The following is a 16,291-nucleotide window of genomic DNA, read 5'->3' as shown; positions in this document are numbered from 1 at the left end:
GTGAAGCTCTGTCACTGAAGAGTTTCAAGCCATTACTCTAAATGCAAATCAGTACAATTAAGACGTAAGACACACAGGTTGGAATAAAACATGTGTTACATAATGTAGTAGCCACTGGAAAAAGAACTGTTTCTGCTGCAGATGACAATCTCAGAAGTTTGTTTTTATTTGATCTCCACAGGGATTTCTGAGTGCTTCAAACAAAAGAAAGTCTTAGATGAGGTATGCAAGCCTGTGTGCTCCTGGAATCTGTTCACCGGTGTTTTCCTGTTCCATCTCTGTACGACTTGATTTTGAATTAAGGCTGCATGATGAATCTCTCCGTGTGGTTTGTTGTGATACCTCATAAATTATTTGTGATCCATTTGCTTTAACAATCCCTGCATCTGGTGCTTTGCTATGCAAGTATAATCTTTTGCCAAGTCTTGTTTAGTATTGTCATTAATTTAAAATATTTTCTCTTATCACTGCAGGTCTGTTAGCATTGTTATGCATCATATAATATAGAAATGGATTCCATACCATAATGAGATAAACTCTGTCAAACTGAAGAATGTTACCTTTAGTAGCGTATATGACCCTTGAAAAAAAAAATCGAATTAATATTGGCTACCTTTCAGCTCACAGTTGCTCCTTGTATTGATGTGAATGAATAAATATACAAGTGGTTTAATCCCAGTAGAGGCAGAAACTTCAGTTCATCTGCTGTGTTTTCCAACAGAGTCTGTTTGAAGTGAGAGGTGACGTAGTGAATGGACACAACCATCAGGGCCCCATGAGGGCTCGTACCACAGATGACGCTAATGTGAGTTTTATTACACACTGTTTATGCATAAATTCAATTTCACTTGTCTTTTAAGGTAAAATCTTCAGTGGGGTATTAATTTAACAGTAGATTCGCTGTTTGACCTGCACTGAAATCCAACCTTTAAGATAAATTAACATTTTGACTCAAAAGTTGTACAAGATTTACAAGAAACAATTTTATCCACAGTGTTGGTTTAGAACAAAGTAAAATCATATGGTTTGCTGCAAGAAAATGTTTCTAATCCATTGCATTTAGTTTTTACCCCTCGGTCAACTTCGGGCCAAAGTGGCATTGTAATCGTTTTGTCGTCTGTCTGTCCATTCAACAACGTAATCGCATTATCTGAGGAATACATTTAAATATCTGCACCAAATTTATAGTGTGGATGCATCTTGGCATGGAGCAGAAGCCTATTGAAAATAGGTGACCTTGACGTACTTTTTTAGGTTTAAATGGCGACATGTCCTTTCAATAACGTAATTTCATTATCTAAAAAATGCATTCAGATTCTGACACTAAAGTAGATTAAAGTAAATTATAGGGCTGTAACTTTCAACAGAATCTTACACTGTAGTTGGCCGATGGGTATTAAAAGTGTTATGTTTGTGCTTTGCATTTGTTAGACAGGATATAGAAGTGATGTTGCTCTTATTTTGGAAAATATACATATGATATTAAATAGGGAGATGCACAATTATTTGACCTCCTGCTATCAACTGATTTTCAGTTTATTTTAAAAAAAATTTTTGTAATTTTATTTTTTCATTTGGGAAAATGCTTTACAACAGAGTAATACAAAAAAAAAACCCCAACTAAGCACATTTGTATATCATATCTGAAAATGATTTTCAATTTAAGTTGTTTTTGCACGTCTTTCTTTTATTTGTTTATTTGATGAGGACAGTGCATGTTAATGAACACTCAGTGCAAAAAACATTCCTTTGTGTAAATATGACAGATTTAGCTAGAAGCTATTTTCCATCTGTATTCCTCAAAGACTAAACATACAAACAAGACAATTCAGTATGTACAACACACTGCTATATACAAGAGCGGCACAGTGGTGCAATGGATAGCACTCACACTCACAGCAAGAAGGTCCTGGGTTCAATTCCAACGACCTTTCTGTGTGGAGTTTGTATGTTCTCTCTGGGTATTCCAGTTTCCTCCCACCATCCAAAGACATTCACTGATAGGTTAATTGGTTAATCTGAATAACCCATAGGTGTGAATGCGAGAGTGATTGTTGTATATGTCAGCCTTGGAGAAATGTCCAGGGTGTACCCCACCTTTGCCCATAAGTACCTGGGATAGGCTCCAGTGACCCTGTGACCCTAGTGAGGATAAAACTGCCAAGAAGAGTAACTACTGAGATGGAAATAAAATGCTGATCAGAAATCACAGGTGTTCACAGGTTTGATTAAATTTTGACCTTTTCTTTTTTTTTTAGCTCTTTTTTAAATATAGTAAAAGGTGGAGACTTCTCAAGTAGTTGTTGGAAGACTATTCCAGCTCTTACTGCCTGTAACAGAGATGGTGTTTAGTCCTGTTTTAGTTAGTCAGGACAGCACCTCAAAGTCAAGGCTTGTACAATAATTTTGCAAAATCCACGTGCAGTTTTTCACAAGTTGAGCTTATACTGATTTTTTTCAAAGCTGCACAATTAACTAAACCACAATCACAATGTCAGCATTTTAAATTAGATGATCACAACAGGCTGTAATTTAAAGGTCTAGTGTGTTTTCTGGTAATATTTTAGATTCAGTGCCACTAAACAGTCGCCCTATGTATATAGTTTTAAGTTTGAAAATTTTGAAATAGTTGAAAAAGGCACAAAATAATTAGTAATCTGTGAATTTTCCCTGATAACTGAGGAAAAAGACACAAATAGTGATATTGTCTACAGTAATTACAACATGAGTATTTCATCAAATCATGCAGCCCTACTTTTTCTTCTGCAGTTCATTTATAGGCTGGATAAACACAGTCAGGTATAGGTAAGGTTTGTATTAATATCTGTAGTGGTGTTGGTCTTAAGCTGATCATTTGTTCATGGTGAACTCCTATAAAAGTGGTTGGAAGAGGCAAAGTAAGGCAGAAAAGATGATTTATGCATCAGATGAACAGATCAATAAGTCGATCATATGCGATGACACAGGAATTAGAAAATATAAGAGTATGTTGAAACTGAAGGAAAACAACAAACATTTCCAAACTCAGGAAGGAGCATAGTTACATGGTGTGTGTCAGAGTCCACTTTAGTAACAGGACACTCCCAGTAAATTGTAATGCAACAGTTGGTGAAACAGTGGAGGCAGTGCCGTCACTGCTGTTCTAAAACTGCATCTTGTTGTCATGTCCACTGAAAAAAACATTCAGGGAACTGTGTTGAAGCTGTTACTTTAAAGTATTTACCAATTAAACAGAACTGACTCAGTTCAAGCTGAACAATGTGCTAGTGAGAAAAATATAAAGACTATTATGATCACATTATTTAAGGACATGGTCATTACTATTGCATATGCAATTATACTGCCGGGCCATAAATGAAAATCAAATCAAAGCGTTCTGGTCACAAACATCACTTGAACCTGTTTCTTAGTATTGCACCAGTCTCTTAACCCAGGCCCCGTTGTAAAAAGGTAATGGTAATTTTCCTCCTTTTGGTCTACAGCCAGTAGGGCCCTTTCTGTTGCCACTGAGGGGGAAAATTAGAAATGGCTAGATGTCATGTTGGCCGTATCGCTGCCTTTGAAGAACCGCCACTAATTGAATTAGCTAGTAATTTCAGGCTTATTTAAGTGGCTTCAGCTCAGCCCTGGCACTTTGATGGAGTCAGACAGATTGTCCCGTTCACATTCACTTTCTGTCACCTGCACCAGTGTGACAAACAGACTAACAGATGAAATGGAGTGCTAGCAAGTCTGTCACCAGAATGTTGATGCCCAGAAAATCAGTCAAAATGTGTGTGTGTGTGTGTGTGTGTGAGAGTGTGTGTTTGTGTGTGCAAGTGAGGCTGCACTTACATGTGGCTGGTGTGCACGTTATCACGGCACACACTCCGATACCTCCTGAAGGACATTAGGTGTTGTCTAAATTAAAAATCTGTAGCAGAAACACTTTTTCATCTTACCAAGCACCTCTGGCTAATGATCATTATGGACAGATGGGAAAGGGTGAGAAATTAGTAGTATTTCTCTCTCCAGTAGCTCAGGGATTTATCTTTCAAACAGTTCCATCTAGCTTAACGGAGAATATGAGGCTGCCATGGGAGTTGCACATTTTATATTTTGTAGCTACCATAGTTCAAGGAAACAATTTCACATTCCCATTGGAAGCAGATTTATTGATGCTGAGTGCAATAAAACAGTGTCCCCAGTGTCAGGAAGGTCTTTTTTTTTTGTTTTTGTCCTTAAAGCTTAGTATAACTATGGTAAAGTTGTCTTGTTTACTTTCCAACTCATCTCATCTCTAACTTTTTAATACGGTTTGATCTTGAGTTTTATTTTACCAGGCGTAAGAGTTCACAAACACTTCACTGTAGTGGTTCAGCTATTCAGCTCTTAAACATTGTTCCAGGGTCAAACTCTGAATTGTTTTTTCACATTTCTTGAATGCTGGAATTTTAGGGTCTTTTTTTCTGTTTTTTTTCCTCCTCTCTTTAGCTGCTCATGAAGGGCTACACCATCTGCTTCCAAGGACCTTTCACAGACATGACTACAGGTAAATACAAGACAAGGGGTAAGATCATATGTACTAAATCAGGGTGCTTGTGCAGGTCTTAAAAAGTGTGGCAGTTTGAAACGCTGTTTTTGTGAAAGTCTTCATAAAGTATGGAAAAAAGTTCTCGACTCTCACAGTCGAATTTTAGAGTATGCTCAAAGGCACATAATCTTGTAAGATAAGAAATATATGAGGAAAGCACATAAAAGACTTGATATGATTTCACTAACCTCTAGTGAAACTTGTTTGTGTGATTTTCACATGTTTTGAAAACGTTTCTGTCGGTAAAATATAATTAACTCATTCATTCATACATTTATTAAAATGAATTAATTTCTACTTCACACAAAAAGTACAATCTCAACTTAAAAAGTAGCAACGGAAGTATAGAAGTACATAAAGTGATGGTCTTGGGTGTGGGGGTTGTAGATGTTTTGAAAAAGTCTGGAATTTTTATTTGGATTAAGAGCAAACACCCTGTAAATGAAAGGTTTTATTACAGAGTTTTGTATTTTATCACCTAATTTCTGTCTTAAAATTACCATGAATCATTACTCGGGGAGGCTTCTTAAAGGGGTCATATTTTGCTAAACCCACTTTTATTAGTCTTTGACACATTTATTTGTGTATTTGGACCCTAATAGTTCATAAAGTTTGAATCTGAACCCTCCAGGTGCTGCAAAGCTATCTCTATATTCATTTTGGCAAAAATCAAGTGGATTTCACAAGCTGTTTTAATTTCTGCTTAATTTGTTACGGCTATAAGAAGTTGCATCACGATATTTGCACATATAAGGTCAAGACTTCAGATGAACATTTCTCAGAGTACGACATAATTGTTTGTCAGCAGCAGCGGTTGTGCAGGGTTTCTGTGGATCATTAAAAAGCATTAAAAGTCACTAAATAGATTTTGCGAAAATTAAGGCCTTAAATGGCATTAAAAAGCATTAAATTCAATGTCCAGAGGCATTCAAAAATTAAATACACTTGATGGAAAAAAACATTGTTATTCATTATTTATTTTGATTAAAGAAACATTTAACAATTTTGATCAGAAGTATAGTGTGATGATTGACAGGTGGAACCCTTTAATTGGCTATTGTTTACAGCCGGTGCACAAATTCACAACACCAGATGCTTAGAATACAACGTGCTGTGAGTATGCTCATGCTGTGGTGACAGAGCGGAAGAAGTATTAGCAAATGTGGGATAAATGGGAAAATGGGAAAAGTTTTAGCAGAACTGGAGGAAGAACTATTCAGAACCTGGTTAAAGCCTGTCAATAGTAAACTGTCGTGTCTGTGTGTATAAACTGTATCTGCAGTTGGACATGGGCATTAAATTTGTTTAAAGTAGCATTAAATTAGACTTGCTGATACCTGCAGAAACCCTGTTGTAATCCATACTGAAAATATGTCCAAACTTCGAGCCGATTACCTAAAATGTTCAGATATTGTAAGTGGTTGAACAGGACAGAGCAGTACAGCCATTAACCTGGAGGGGGTGGGGCGTGAAGTGGCTCATTTACATTTAAAGGGCCAGCGCTCAAAACGACCTTTCTGGTGTCATTACTCAGAAATAGGGTTGAAGATGGACCTGTGGAGTTGAATTAATGAAGAATTCAGACCCAAGCAGAGCATTTACAGTTTATGTAGACCACAGGGAAGTGTTTTAAAATGCATAATTCCATTTAAAAATGCTAAATATCACTCCTTTAAGGCTGTGGTTCCCAAATGGGTTTCAAGGCCCCCTTGCACTGGACTTCCAGACTCCAGACCCGAACCCCATTGAAAATTTTCAGGACTTAATGGAGAAGACTTTACACAGTGGTCTGACTCCATCATCAATGCAAGATCTTTGCCAAAATAGACGTTATCTTGCTTAATCTTATTGAAATGATGCCATGGTGAACGTGTGCTTTAACCACAGGTAAAGCCCAAATATTAGTGTGTTACAGTGTATAACGATATGATTATTTTTAACAAAGGAAAGAAAAAACATAATCTCTGTAGCCTCAAATATACATGTACTTGTGTATCTGACAAATATTCATGCACCCATAGCGATTATACCTACATCCACATAGATAAGTGTTTTAATTACAGTAATAAAAGAAACAAGGGACAAATCAAAAGAGAAGAGAAAAAAGGCGATAGTTTATGTTCTGAGGAAGCCTCTGAGGGAAAAAAAAAACCTTGAGCGCCACTGCTTTAAAGTTTGTTATTGTCAGATAAGGACTGAGATATGTCCTGAACGAGGAAACTGTTGAAAAATAAACCGGTTTATGGTCTCTGATGGACAAACTCTGCTAAAGAGTTTCTGAATCACCTCTGCTTAGTCCCTCAGCTTCTTGATAAATATCACAGTTTTTCTGTTGATAAAACACTCATTTTTATGTACAATAGTATACAAGTCTAGTTATGTTTTCTCAGCAGCTTCATAATATACCCAACAGTAACTTTATAGCTGTTTCTAATTGCTTAGATTTTATCTCTTCGTTTAGCTCATTGTTGTTCCCTGATCATATTGGAGTTTTTGCTGAGGCTTCCTTGTTTGTCTGAGAAACCGAGCACTCTCAACACCCCAGGAATCGCAGCATCTCTGTAATATCTATGATTACTGACAACAAATCAGGGATTTTAACGCCTTCATTTGCATATGTGTTCCGAGAAAAGAAGATAAAAAACCCTAACGTGTTATTTCATGGTTGCCTTTTCCAACTACCCTCATGCTGTTTCCGTTCTGTGTGTGTGGGTTGTTTTTTTTTTTGTTTTTTTTAATGAACTACCACTTATTTCCTATTCTACAGGATTCTTCTATGGTCAAAAGAGTTACAGATGGAAAGAATACAAGTACAGAAATGGCTCATACAGGCTTTGATATGACAGTAAGACCAGTCTGAAGCCTGTATTGTTTGTTGTTTTTTTAATTTTGTCCTTGTTATGTTGGAAATGAAGAACGGTGCTACGTGACTGTAGTGTGTGGGTGCATTGAATACATACTTTGTTGTGTGAGACACTTTTTGTGTGATGTTGCCATATTGCTTGGCAGTTGCCATGGAAGTTTCATATCAAGAAAGACCGTTTAAGTGCATGAAAGTGAACTCCAGCCATTCTAGTTTGTGAACTTTAATGATAATAATTACACTTGTGTGACTTGACCTTTAAATTCAAGGTAGAGATATATTTGCTCACACTTCAGACAAAATATCTTTAAGCCTTAAAACATGGATGAATGGACAGATAGGTCATGGGTGAAGGTCTCAAGGGTCACATTGCTTAAAAACCCATGAGCAGCATTCTTTAGTTTCCTCCTTCCTAGGGCTCTTAAAGTGCTCCGGCAGCGTACTCCCGCTGCCAGCCAGATCGATGAAGCTTTGCTAATGGGTCGACATCTGCTGGCTAGCATGAGTAGTTTAAAGACTTTCTTCTACATGACACAAACATGAGGATGGAGTCTGTTTCCTTCAGCCCAACAGGATTTCATCTATTATTTAATCACTCAGTTTTGTGTATACATCTTGATGAGGTCCTGTATAGCACATACTGCAGTTTGATTGATTTTTTTTTTCTCCTTAAATGAGTGTTCTCGTGTTAAAGTTAATAAACAAGAGAGGCAGCGGATATCCATTTAAAAAGACCTGTTGATGTTTGATGCGTTGGAATACGAAAACATTTCGCGAACCAGGATGAATACGTGTGGACTGATTGAGTGAGATGCACATATCGATTTGAGTGGAGACTGAAGTATTGACCTGTTTTTCCTCTGATCAAAGGAAGTCTGAGCTTGAAATGAGTCTGCTCTGTATCCCCGCAGGGTTAAAAGGTTCAAGGTAGAAAGAATTTAATTTTGGTGTGACCAAGAATATGTGAACAGAAGCATTTGTGTGTGTGTGTTTGTCGTAGATGAATTGGAGTGGATGGTGGAGCTGTGTGGAGCCGTCGTAGTGAAGGACCCACTCATGCTCGACGGCAAACAGGTAACAATGGGACACCTTTTCCAGACCTCCTTCTTATCGACTCCGCCATGCCACCTCAATATTCATCAGATTAATTGAAAAAGTCCTGAAATCAGACCCAGTCTAAGCCCTGTCCAGTCCTGACATGTCTGATGAGAAGTTGACACCTCTGAAGTGTCCGTTCACGTTTAACCTTAGAATAAACAAGCTTTCATTACAAGTTTAACAGAAATGTATTTGACCTCTTACACTTAAATGTTTTGTCTTCAGAGTTGAGTTTGTAGCTCAATCAGTACATCTTTAATGCCTCTATTCATCATTTTGTTTTTCTTTATGTCTTCTTTTATGTGATTTATGCCTCACTGATATTGGATTTAAGTGTTTCAAACATGTTGTCCACTAATTTCTGTGAATAATTTATTTTCTTGCACATAAAAAAGAGGCACTCTTTTGAAGCACTCCAAATATTCCCCTATGGGCATTCAGACATCTTTAAAGCACCTATTCACTTTTGAGTGAATAGGTTCAGATTCATTTTATTTATCATTCAAACACATTAAAAAACATAGAGGAACAAAAAGTGTCTCCCAAGACCAGTGTAGTAATAAATACTTAAAAAATAATCTAAAAGTAGTACTTAAAAACATATATTAAGGAAAAAACCTGGTTAGTGAATAAAAAGTTAAAGTGTGGCATACTGGGTAAGGTACAGAGTCCAGTTTGTGTCACGAGTACATGTTCACTATTCGCTGATCCATCAGTAGCCGTGTTTCCATAAAATGTGAAGCAAACTCATGAAAAGTCGTAATAGAAGAAATAACGATGCATAATGTCGTCAGAAGGTGGCAGCGTTATCTACATGACACTAAAAATAAACTGTGATAAACCAGAGTAGAAGAAATAGAGCCTTTTGTTGCAGATTAGATTAGATAGAACTTTATTGATCCTTTTGTCAGAGCCTTCAGGAAATTGAGGTTCCGATAGCAGCACAAACACCAGATATACACACAAGAAAATAGCAATACAATATCTGAAAAAAACAGTACTGAAAAAAACAAGCAATTGCACATTGGAAATTACTAGTAGAAAAAACAAGTAGCAAAGTAGTAAAAAATAAAGTAATAGTAATAAAAATAATAATAATAATGGCTAATTATGTTATAATATAATATGCACAATATGTATATATGTGTATGTATATATAGTTAGTATAATAATCACAGGATAAAAGTGGCTGTGATGTTATTTTTCATGGATGAAGCCAAGGAATAACCTGTTCTCCTCATCAGTCCACACTACCTGTTGCACCACCTACGTTTTCACTCTACATTGGAATATCTGTGAAGACCCCTTCAACAGATGAATGTGAAAATGTGTGTTACGTTAGGATTTATTACAAAAAGCTTTTTCCATATTCTCTTATTCCGATGAAGTCTTTTTCTGAAAACACACACACACAAAAAAAAAAAAAAAAGACTCTAGTGAGTGAGAAAAACAATCCTCAAATTCAGGATGTTTTTTTTTTTTTTTTGTACCAGACTACTTCCAAATCAGGTCTGAGTCTGCTCACACACTCCGTCCACTAGAGCTGTTCCCTCAGGATCAGACTACAAAAAACACATTCAGACACCAGGCCTTTGATTTTCACCACACAAAGTATTCAACTTTAACCCCATTCAGCCACAACAATGCAGCATATGTTGTTGTCTCTTTCATCGAGTGCACTTTACTTATGGTGACTCATGTATTTTAAACACAAGAACTAAACTATTACCTACAGGGAAAAATCAGTAAGTGCTTGCTCCTCTGCCAGTCCTTTTTAGTCTCACAACACTGGAGTTTTGTAACAGTTGATGCCTGTAATTTGTGTCCATCGGAAGATTGTTCTCTACAAGCAAGACATGAATCTGTGACATTAACCCATACAGACCCAAAAATCCATCCAATCAGAGATCAAAGACATCTACTGAACTAAAATGTTGATCCACTAATCCTATCAATACATGTAAATAATTGATGTAAAATACAGTTTGTCATCTTTTCATGGTCATCAGATAGGACCCATTAGGACGTTCAGAGGCTCCATAGGTACCATGAAAACACCGTCATCTTCTCCAACATTGATTCACCAGTGAAACCCCTGGAATTTGATGAATGACAGTGGTCAGGGACGCTTGTTTTTACATTCAGTCATTGATATCTTTGTTGAAAAAGTTGTTTTCTTCAGTCTTCTCTGTTTCAATATAATAAGCTTTGAATTTACTCTGAGTTTTTATGAACATTTAAATTAAATGTTGTAAATTAAATGTAAGAAAATACATGATTTACAGTGAAAAAGGCAAAATACAGAGAATAATATTATAATAAATGGTGATAAATCACTTAAGAAAGATTGACCAGAGAGAAAAATACATTTGGGAACAGGCACAAAAGTAGCGCTGGGTTTTTATGGGTTAATTGTTTCTAAAAAAAAATAACACAAACCGAGGTGAAAATGCCTAATTAAATGACCAGATCAATCAGGAATCGTTGGGGTCTCACAGACACAGGAGTAAATCTAATTTTATAATTTGACTGTCTTAGAGATATATTTGTTCTACTTGTTCTTATTTTCTAATACTGAATTATCTCCTTTGCTTTTGTTGCACAGAAGTCCCATCAGCTGGTTATTGTACAGTCGGGATCAGAGTCACCAGCGTCCAAATACAACAGTGAGTCTTATCTGAAAATAAAATTTCATTTTCACCTGCCACCATCCTTCCTGACCACGAAACAACACACTTTCAATTCTGTGATTGTGTTCACTCAGTCTCTCTCACACAGTCACACAGAGTTTGTAAAGATAAGAATTGGACCGACAGCAGCAACGGATGGTTGCATAGTTCACACAAGGCGTCATCTGGACGAGTCTGACAGGAATTATGTGATGGATAATATCCACTTGAGCTTGGCTTCATTGGATATTTTTATTTCTTTTCCTTTGTTTCATTGTGTCACATTAGACGGTAGACTAATCTTTAAGCACATTTTTGGAAAAAGAAGAAGGCACCCATTGTTGGAATTATTATTTATTTTAAGAAATCCATTTTCTTTTTAAATTGTAGATAGCACATATTCTTTTGCCGGAAAATAATAGAGCTGTAGGATTTCCATTATGTAAAATGAGAGGTTTTCAAATACACTTGAAAAGGTAGAAAAACAGCTAAATTATACATCTTCTTTTCAGTTTTCCCTACCTGTCATTACTGTCATATCTGCCTTATTTTCATTTCTGTTGTAGTAAAGACACTAGTTTACATGGCAGCTGTAACATAGTCTCACATTTCAAGTGTCAGGTGTGACTATGTTTCTGATTATAGTCAGGGTCATCGGGTTTGAGGAGATTTTGTGTAATTTAACTAAAAACTATGTTTTTGCATAATATTTGACTAATATGATCACAAGAATTAAGGAAAGGTTATATCAGGGATCCTTAAAAAGTCTGAAATTTGATAAATTCCCAAATTAAAGCCTTAATTTTCTTTAAAATTGATAATTAATCCTTAAATTCGTCACTCAGAAGTCTTTCAAATTTCACAAACTCAGTAAGTGATGTCCCTATAAGATAAGGTAAGACTTTATTGATCCCACCATGAGGAAATTTAACAGTGTACAGCAGTAATATGCAACACGCCAGTGTAAAAGAAAAGGTAAGCAGAAATAAACATACTTCTTAAAAGTATAAAAATTGAAGTATAAAGTTTTTAAAGTATTTACATAGTGAAAAACTATGCTTTGGAAATCTTTGTAAAGAATTCGTTGAATTTGTCAGTCAGTGTTTAGCACTAAAGGATGTGTTTTACAAAGAGTGGAGCCTCCAACAGTCACTCATGGGTGGAGGGGTTCAGGTATGAGCTTTAGCAGCTTGAACATCAGTAGCAGACACATTAATCAGGAACAAGTGGAAATGTAACGCTAGCTGCATTGAAACATGGTTAAGACTAGTTCAAGGAAATAACCCTGTAGCTGTATTGTGAATGTAATTTGATCAAACACCTCTTGAAAAATGTCTTAAACAGTCATATATTCAGCTTCCTCAAACCTGTGTAGATTTTCACATTACTCTCAAAAGAAAATTAAACTGAGTCTTTCTTTAGGTGCATTTCCATAAACTATTTAAAGCACATTTTGAAAGACATTCCTGTTTTTCACAATAGACAGTGTTCTCATGGGGTCTTAAGTCTTGAATTTACAAATCTACATTTAATACCTTAAAAAAGACTTTAATAGATATTAAATTTGATATGGTAGGTCTTACATTATGTTGCCATAAACTTGTTTGCTGTATTGTGTTTAAATGTCTGTTAAATGTCCAAACTGCAAAGTAACATTAGTCGACTCATTTCCACCCATTCCAACCCGACAATTTATATTGAAATTAGGAACCAATTATCACTAACTTTGCAGCCCCTGATGAGAAATGGCTCAGCACAATGGGAATCAAGACAATGAACTAAATAAATACATTTTCCTAAATTCTAGGAGTCACAAATTTTTTGCCAGTATGGCCATGAAATAGACATTAAATTCTGTTCTAAGTAGTCTTAAAAAGTCTTAAATTTAACATGTACAAACCTGCAGGAACCCTGAACAGAGTAAAAGTAGATGAAGGAAATCCAAACACTTTAATTGAATAAATTCTCACATACTGAATACTGCACTTATGATTGGTCACGTCAGCAGTTTGCTGCGTCTTTCCAGATATTCTGATTAAGTGTGAAAACACGTCTGCTGCAACGGGTAATGTGGACTGAAGAGGAGACCAAATTCTTTCCTTTGTCTCATCTGTTGGAGAGAAAAAACATTGACGCCTGTGTTGTGTGTTGCACCATTATTTTCTCATGTGTGCACATTTGAGATTAGCGACAAGAGTGTGTGTGAAGATTCTCTGTATGTGTGAGATGAAAAATATCAATGTAAACGTGCCAACAGTGGTTAGGATCGTTAAACTCCTGTGGCTTTATATTTCAATGGAACACCTTTAACACCCAAAGCTGATGATCTCTGGATGGCAGGCATGTCTGTGCACCTGTCTGTCCATTAGCGCGTAGTTTGGGATGTGATGGCGGCCATGGGAGAGCCAGTTGGGGAGTGACAGACCAGTGACACGGCAGATGCTGCCAGCCAAAATGAGACAGGTTCCCAACAAGAGCGTGGGGAGTGACTTGCCAGGAAAGCAAGTGTGAAAGAAGTTAGGCAGCAGAGAGATGGCCAAGAGAAAATGTCAGATTGGAGCAGGGGGAAATGTCAAAACAAGTCGGCCACAGAAGAGAGACGCTGCCATAGCATGTGTGGAACTGCTGACAGTTGGAGAGAGAGGGGAGCTAGTGGCTCTGAATCCCCCCTCCTCTCTCCTCCCGGCATCCTAATTTGCAGTGCTGCATATTTAATGCACCTTTTCCTCTTCCTCGTCCTCTGGCGCTCATAGCCCAGGTAATCGAGAAGCTCCCCCACCCCTCACTCCATTTCCCTATCCACGTTTTATCCTTCTCTTCTGCACCATTGATTGGAATCACACATGCAATACCTTTTTTATATATATATATATATATATATATATATATATATATATATATATATATATATATATATTCTATCTGCAGTTGAAGAGGCACTCAGTCCATATCACATTTTTACATGACATAATCTGGATTAATCAATTCAGATTATTACCACAAAAGATTAGCACAATTTTATTTTTTGTCAGATTGCTTTAGATTGAAATATCTGTTCATAATTTAGAGAACTATGATTTTTTATTATGTCTTCCCGAGACTCAGCAAGGCACTTTTGTCCTCAGCAGGGTACAAGGGTTTCACTTTATTGAAATAAGAAAAGTGCTGTCCACTACAAAGAAAATTCCATAAAAAAAAAAGTTTAAAATATATCTGAAAAAATTGTTGCATCGTGCTGTTTCCTATCAAGGCAGTTTTTGCAATGTAAAAAAAAAGCCCAAACTTTTACTTTGCTGTGTCTCTGGAGGTTATAGTCTTATTTCTCCTGCTGTTATTGCTGTGATCTCCATTATTCTGTCACTTATCTCTAATTTCATCCGATACAAAAAGTAAATCTTTGCTTTCCACATAAAAGTCAGGTGTACTTTTTGTAGACCTAAACATAAAGCTGTTACCATCTGCACTGAAATACACGTATTGCTGTTAATATCTGCTGCTGTTGTTGCTGTGATTATTATAAACAGCCTAAGAATTAAAGATACATGTGCATGTAAAATGTTAATTTAGTTGCACAATACAAACGGATAAATAACAGAAGTTAAACAGATGTGACATGAAATAACAAGAAGCTTTGGACTGTGGGACTAGATTGTTAATTAAGTATGAATAAGTTAACGAACAATAAAATAGAAACTAAAACACCCATTTATATTTAAACATACAGGATGGGGAAGCAAAATTTACAATGAACATTTACTTGTTTTTTCTCAGCAGGTACTACGTCAGTTGTTTTGAAACCAAACATATACTGATGTCATAATCATACCTAACACTATTATCCATACCTTTTCAGAAACTTTTGCCCATATGAGTAATCAAGAAAGCAAACGTCAAAGAGTGTGCGATTTGCTGAATGCACTCGTCACACCAAAGGAGATTTCAAAAATAGTTGGAGTGTCCATAAAGACTGTTTATAATGGAAAGAAGAGAATGACTATGAGCAAAACTATTACGAGAAAGTCTGGAAGATACTATTAAAGAAGAATGGGAGAAGTTGTCACCCCAATATTTGAGGAACACTTGCACAAGTTTCAGGAAGCGTGTGAAGGCAGTTATTGAGAAAGAAGGAGGACACATAGAATAAAAACATTTTCTGTTATGTCAGTTTTCTTGTGGCAAATAAATTCTCATGACTTTCAATAAATTAATTGGTCATACACTGTCTTTCAATCCCTGCCTCAAAATATTGTAAAATTTGCTTCCCCACCCTGTATATATGTGATGAATTTTGAATCTTAATTTGACAGCATTAAAAATAAATATAAGAAGGCTTTACACAGTCTATTGTTTTTAATTTAGCTTCTTTTAAGTTTACATTTAAATTACACTGTGTGATTTTTTTTTTTTTTTTTTTTTTTTTTTTTTTTGAGGCTCTACAACTCAATAAATGTCTGTTTTTTTTTACTCCACAGGCCTCTCCAGAAAAGCCACAGTTGTCACAAGAGGTTGGTTACTGGATACAGTCGCAATGTACACAATCCAAAACTGCAAAAACTACACAACATGAGTCCAGGTCCCTGTTCATCACCACAGCCCTGCTTTATTTTCTTGTGACGCATTATAGACCTCTGTTTAATCTTCAGTACTGCATTAACGTGTTTTATTAAAAAGCAATAACACTGTGGTCTGTTTGTATAGCATAATGTGCAATAAAGGTTAACAGAATAAGTGTAATTTGTGTCCGACTGTTGTTTGTTGCATCAGATATAGTTTGTCTGCAACCCACATTAAATTCATGCACAAAAAAGAACATGTCCCTAAAATACTACAAATATTAGATAACTCTTTTTCAGCCATATTATAAGAGCATTCTGTAATACTTCGACAAAGCTGAATAAATTGACATTACGTCGTATTTTAACACCAAGGGGAAAAGACCTCAGCTCCACGATGAGACCAATGTGGAAGTATCTTGAAGTTACAGGGGTTGGACAAAATAATGGAAACACCTTAAAAAATCAACAAAATATAATTTAATATGGTGTAGGTCCGCCTTTTGTGGCAATTACAGCCTCAATTCTCCGAGGT

At 36.2% G+C, this 16,291-nt stretch overlaps 1 protein-coding gene across 1 annotated transcript in view; it reads left to right on the top strand.

Moving 5' to 3' along the window:
• The window catches only part of LOC115439656 (breast cancer type 1 susceptibility protein homolog), a 36,016-nt gene extending 20,084 nt beyond the window's left edge, over nt 1-15,932 (top strand). Inside the window, 6 exon segments of the mRNA XM_030163524.1 lie at nt 182-222; nt 722-805; nt 4,474-4,531; nt 8,437-8,510; nt 11,140-11,200; nt 15,676-15,932. Coding sequence (XP_030019384.1) covers nt 182-222; nt 722-805; nt 4,474-4,531; nt 8,437-8,510; nt 11,140-11,200; nt 15,676-15,770 — 413 coding nt within the window. The 3' untranslated portion in view covers nt 15,771-15,932.
• Nucleotides 15,933-16,291: the final 359 nt, after the last annotated feature.

This window comes from Sphaeramia orbicularis, chromosome 19 (genome assembly GCF_902148855.1).
Source record: "Sphaeramia orbicularis chromosome 19, fSphaOr1.1, whole genome shotgun sequence".
Classification (NCBI taxonomy): Eukaryota; Metazoa; Chordata; class Actinopteri; order Kurtiformes; family Apogonidae; genus Sphaeramia; species Sphaeramia orbicularis.
This window is presented reverse-complemented; position numbering and strand designations above follow the sequence as displayed.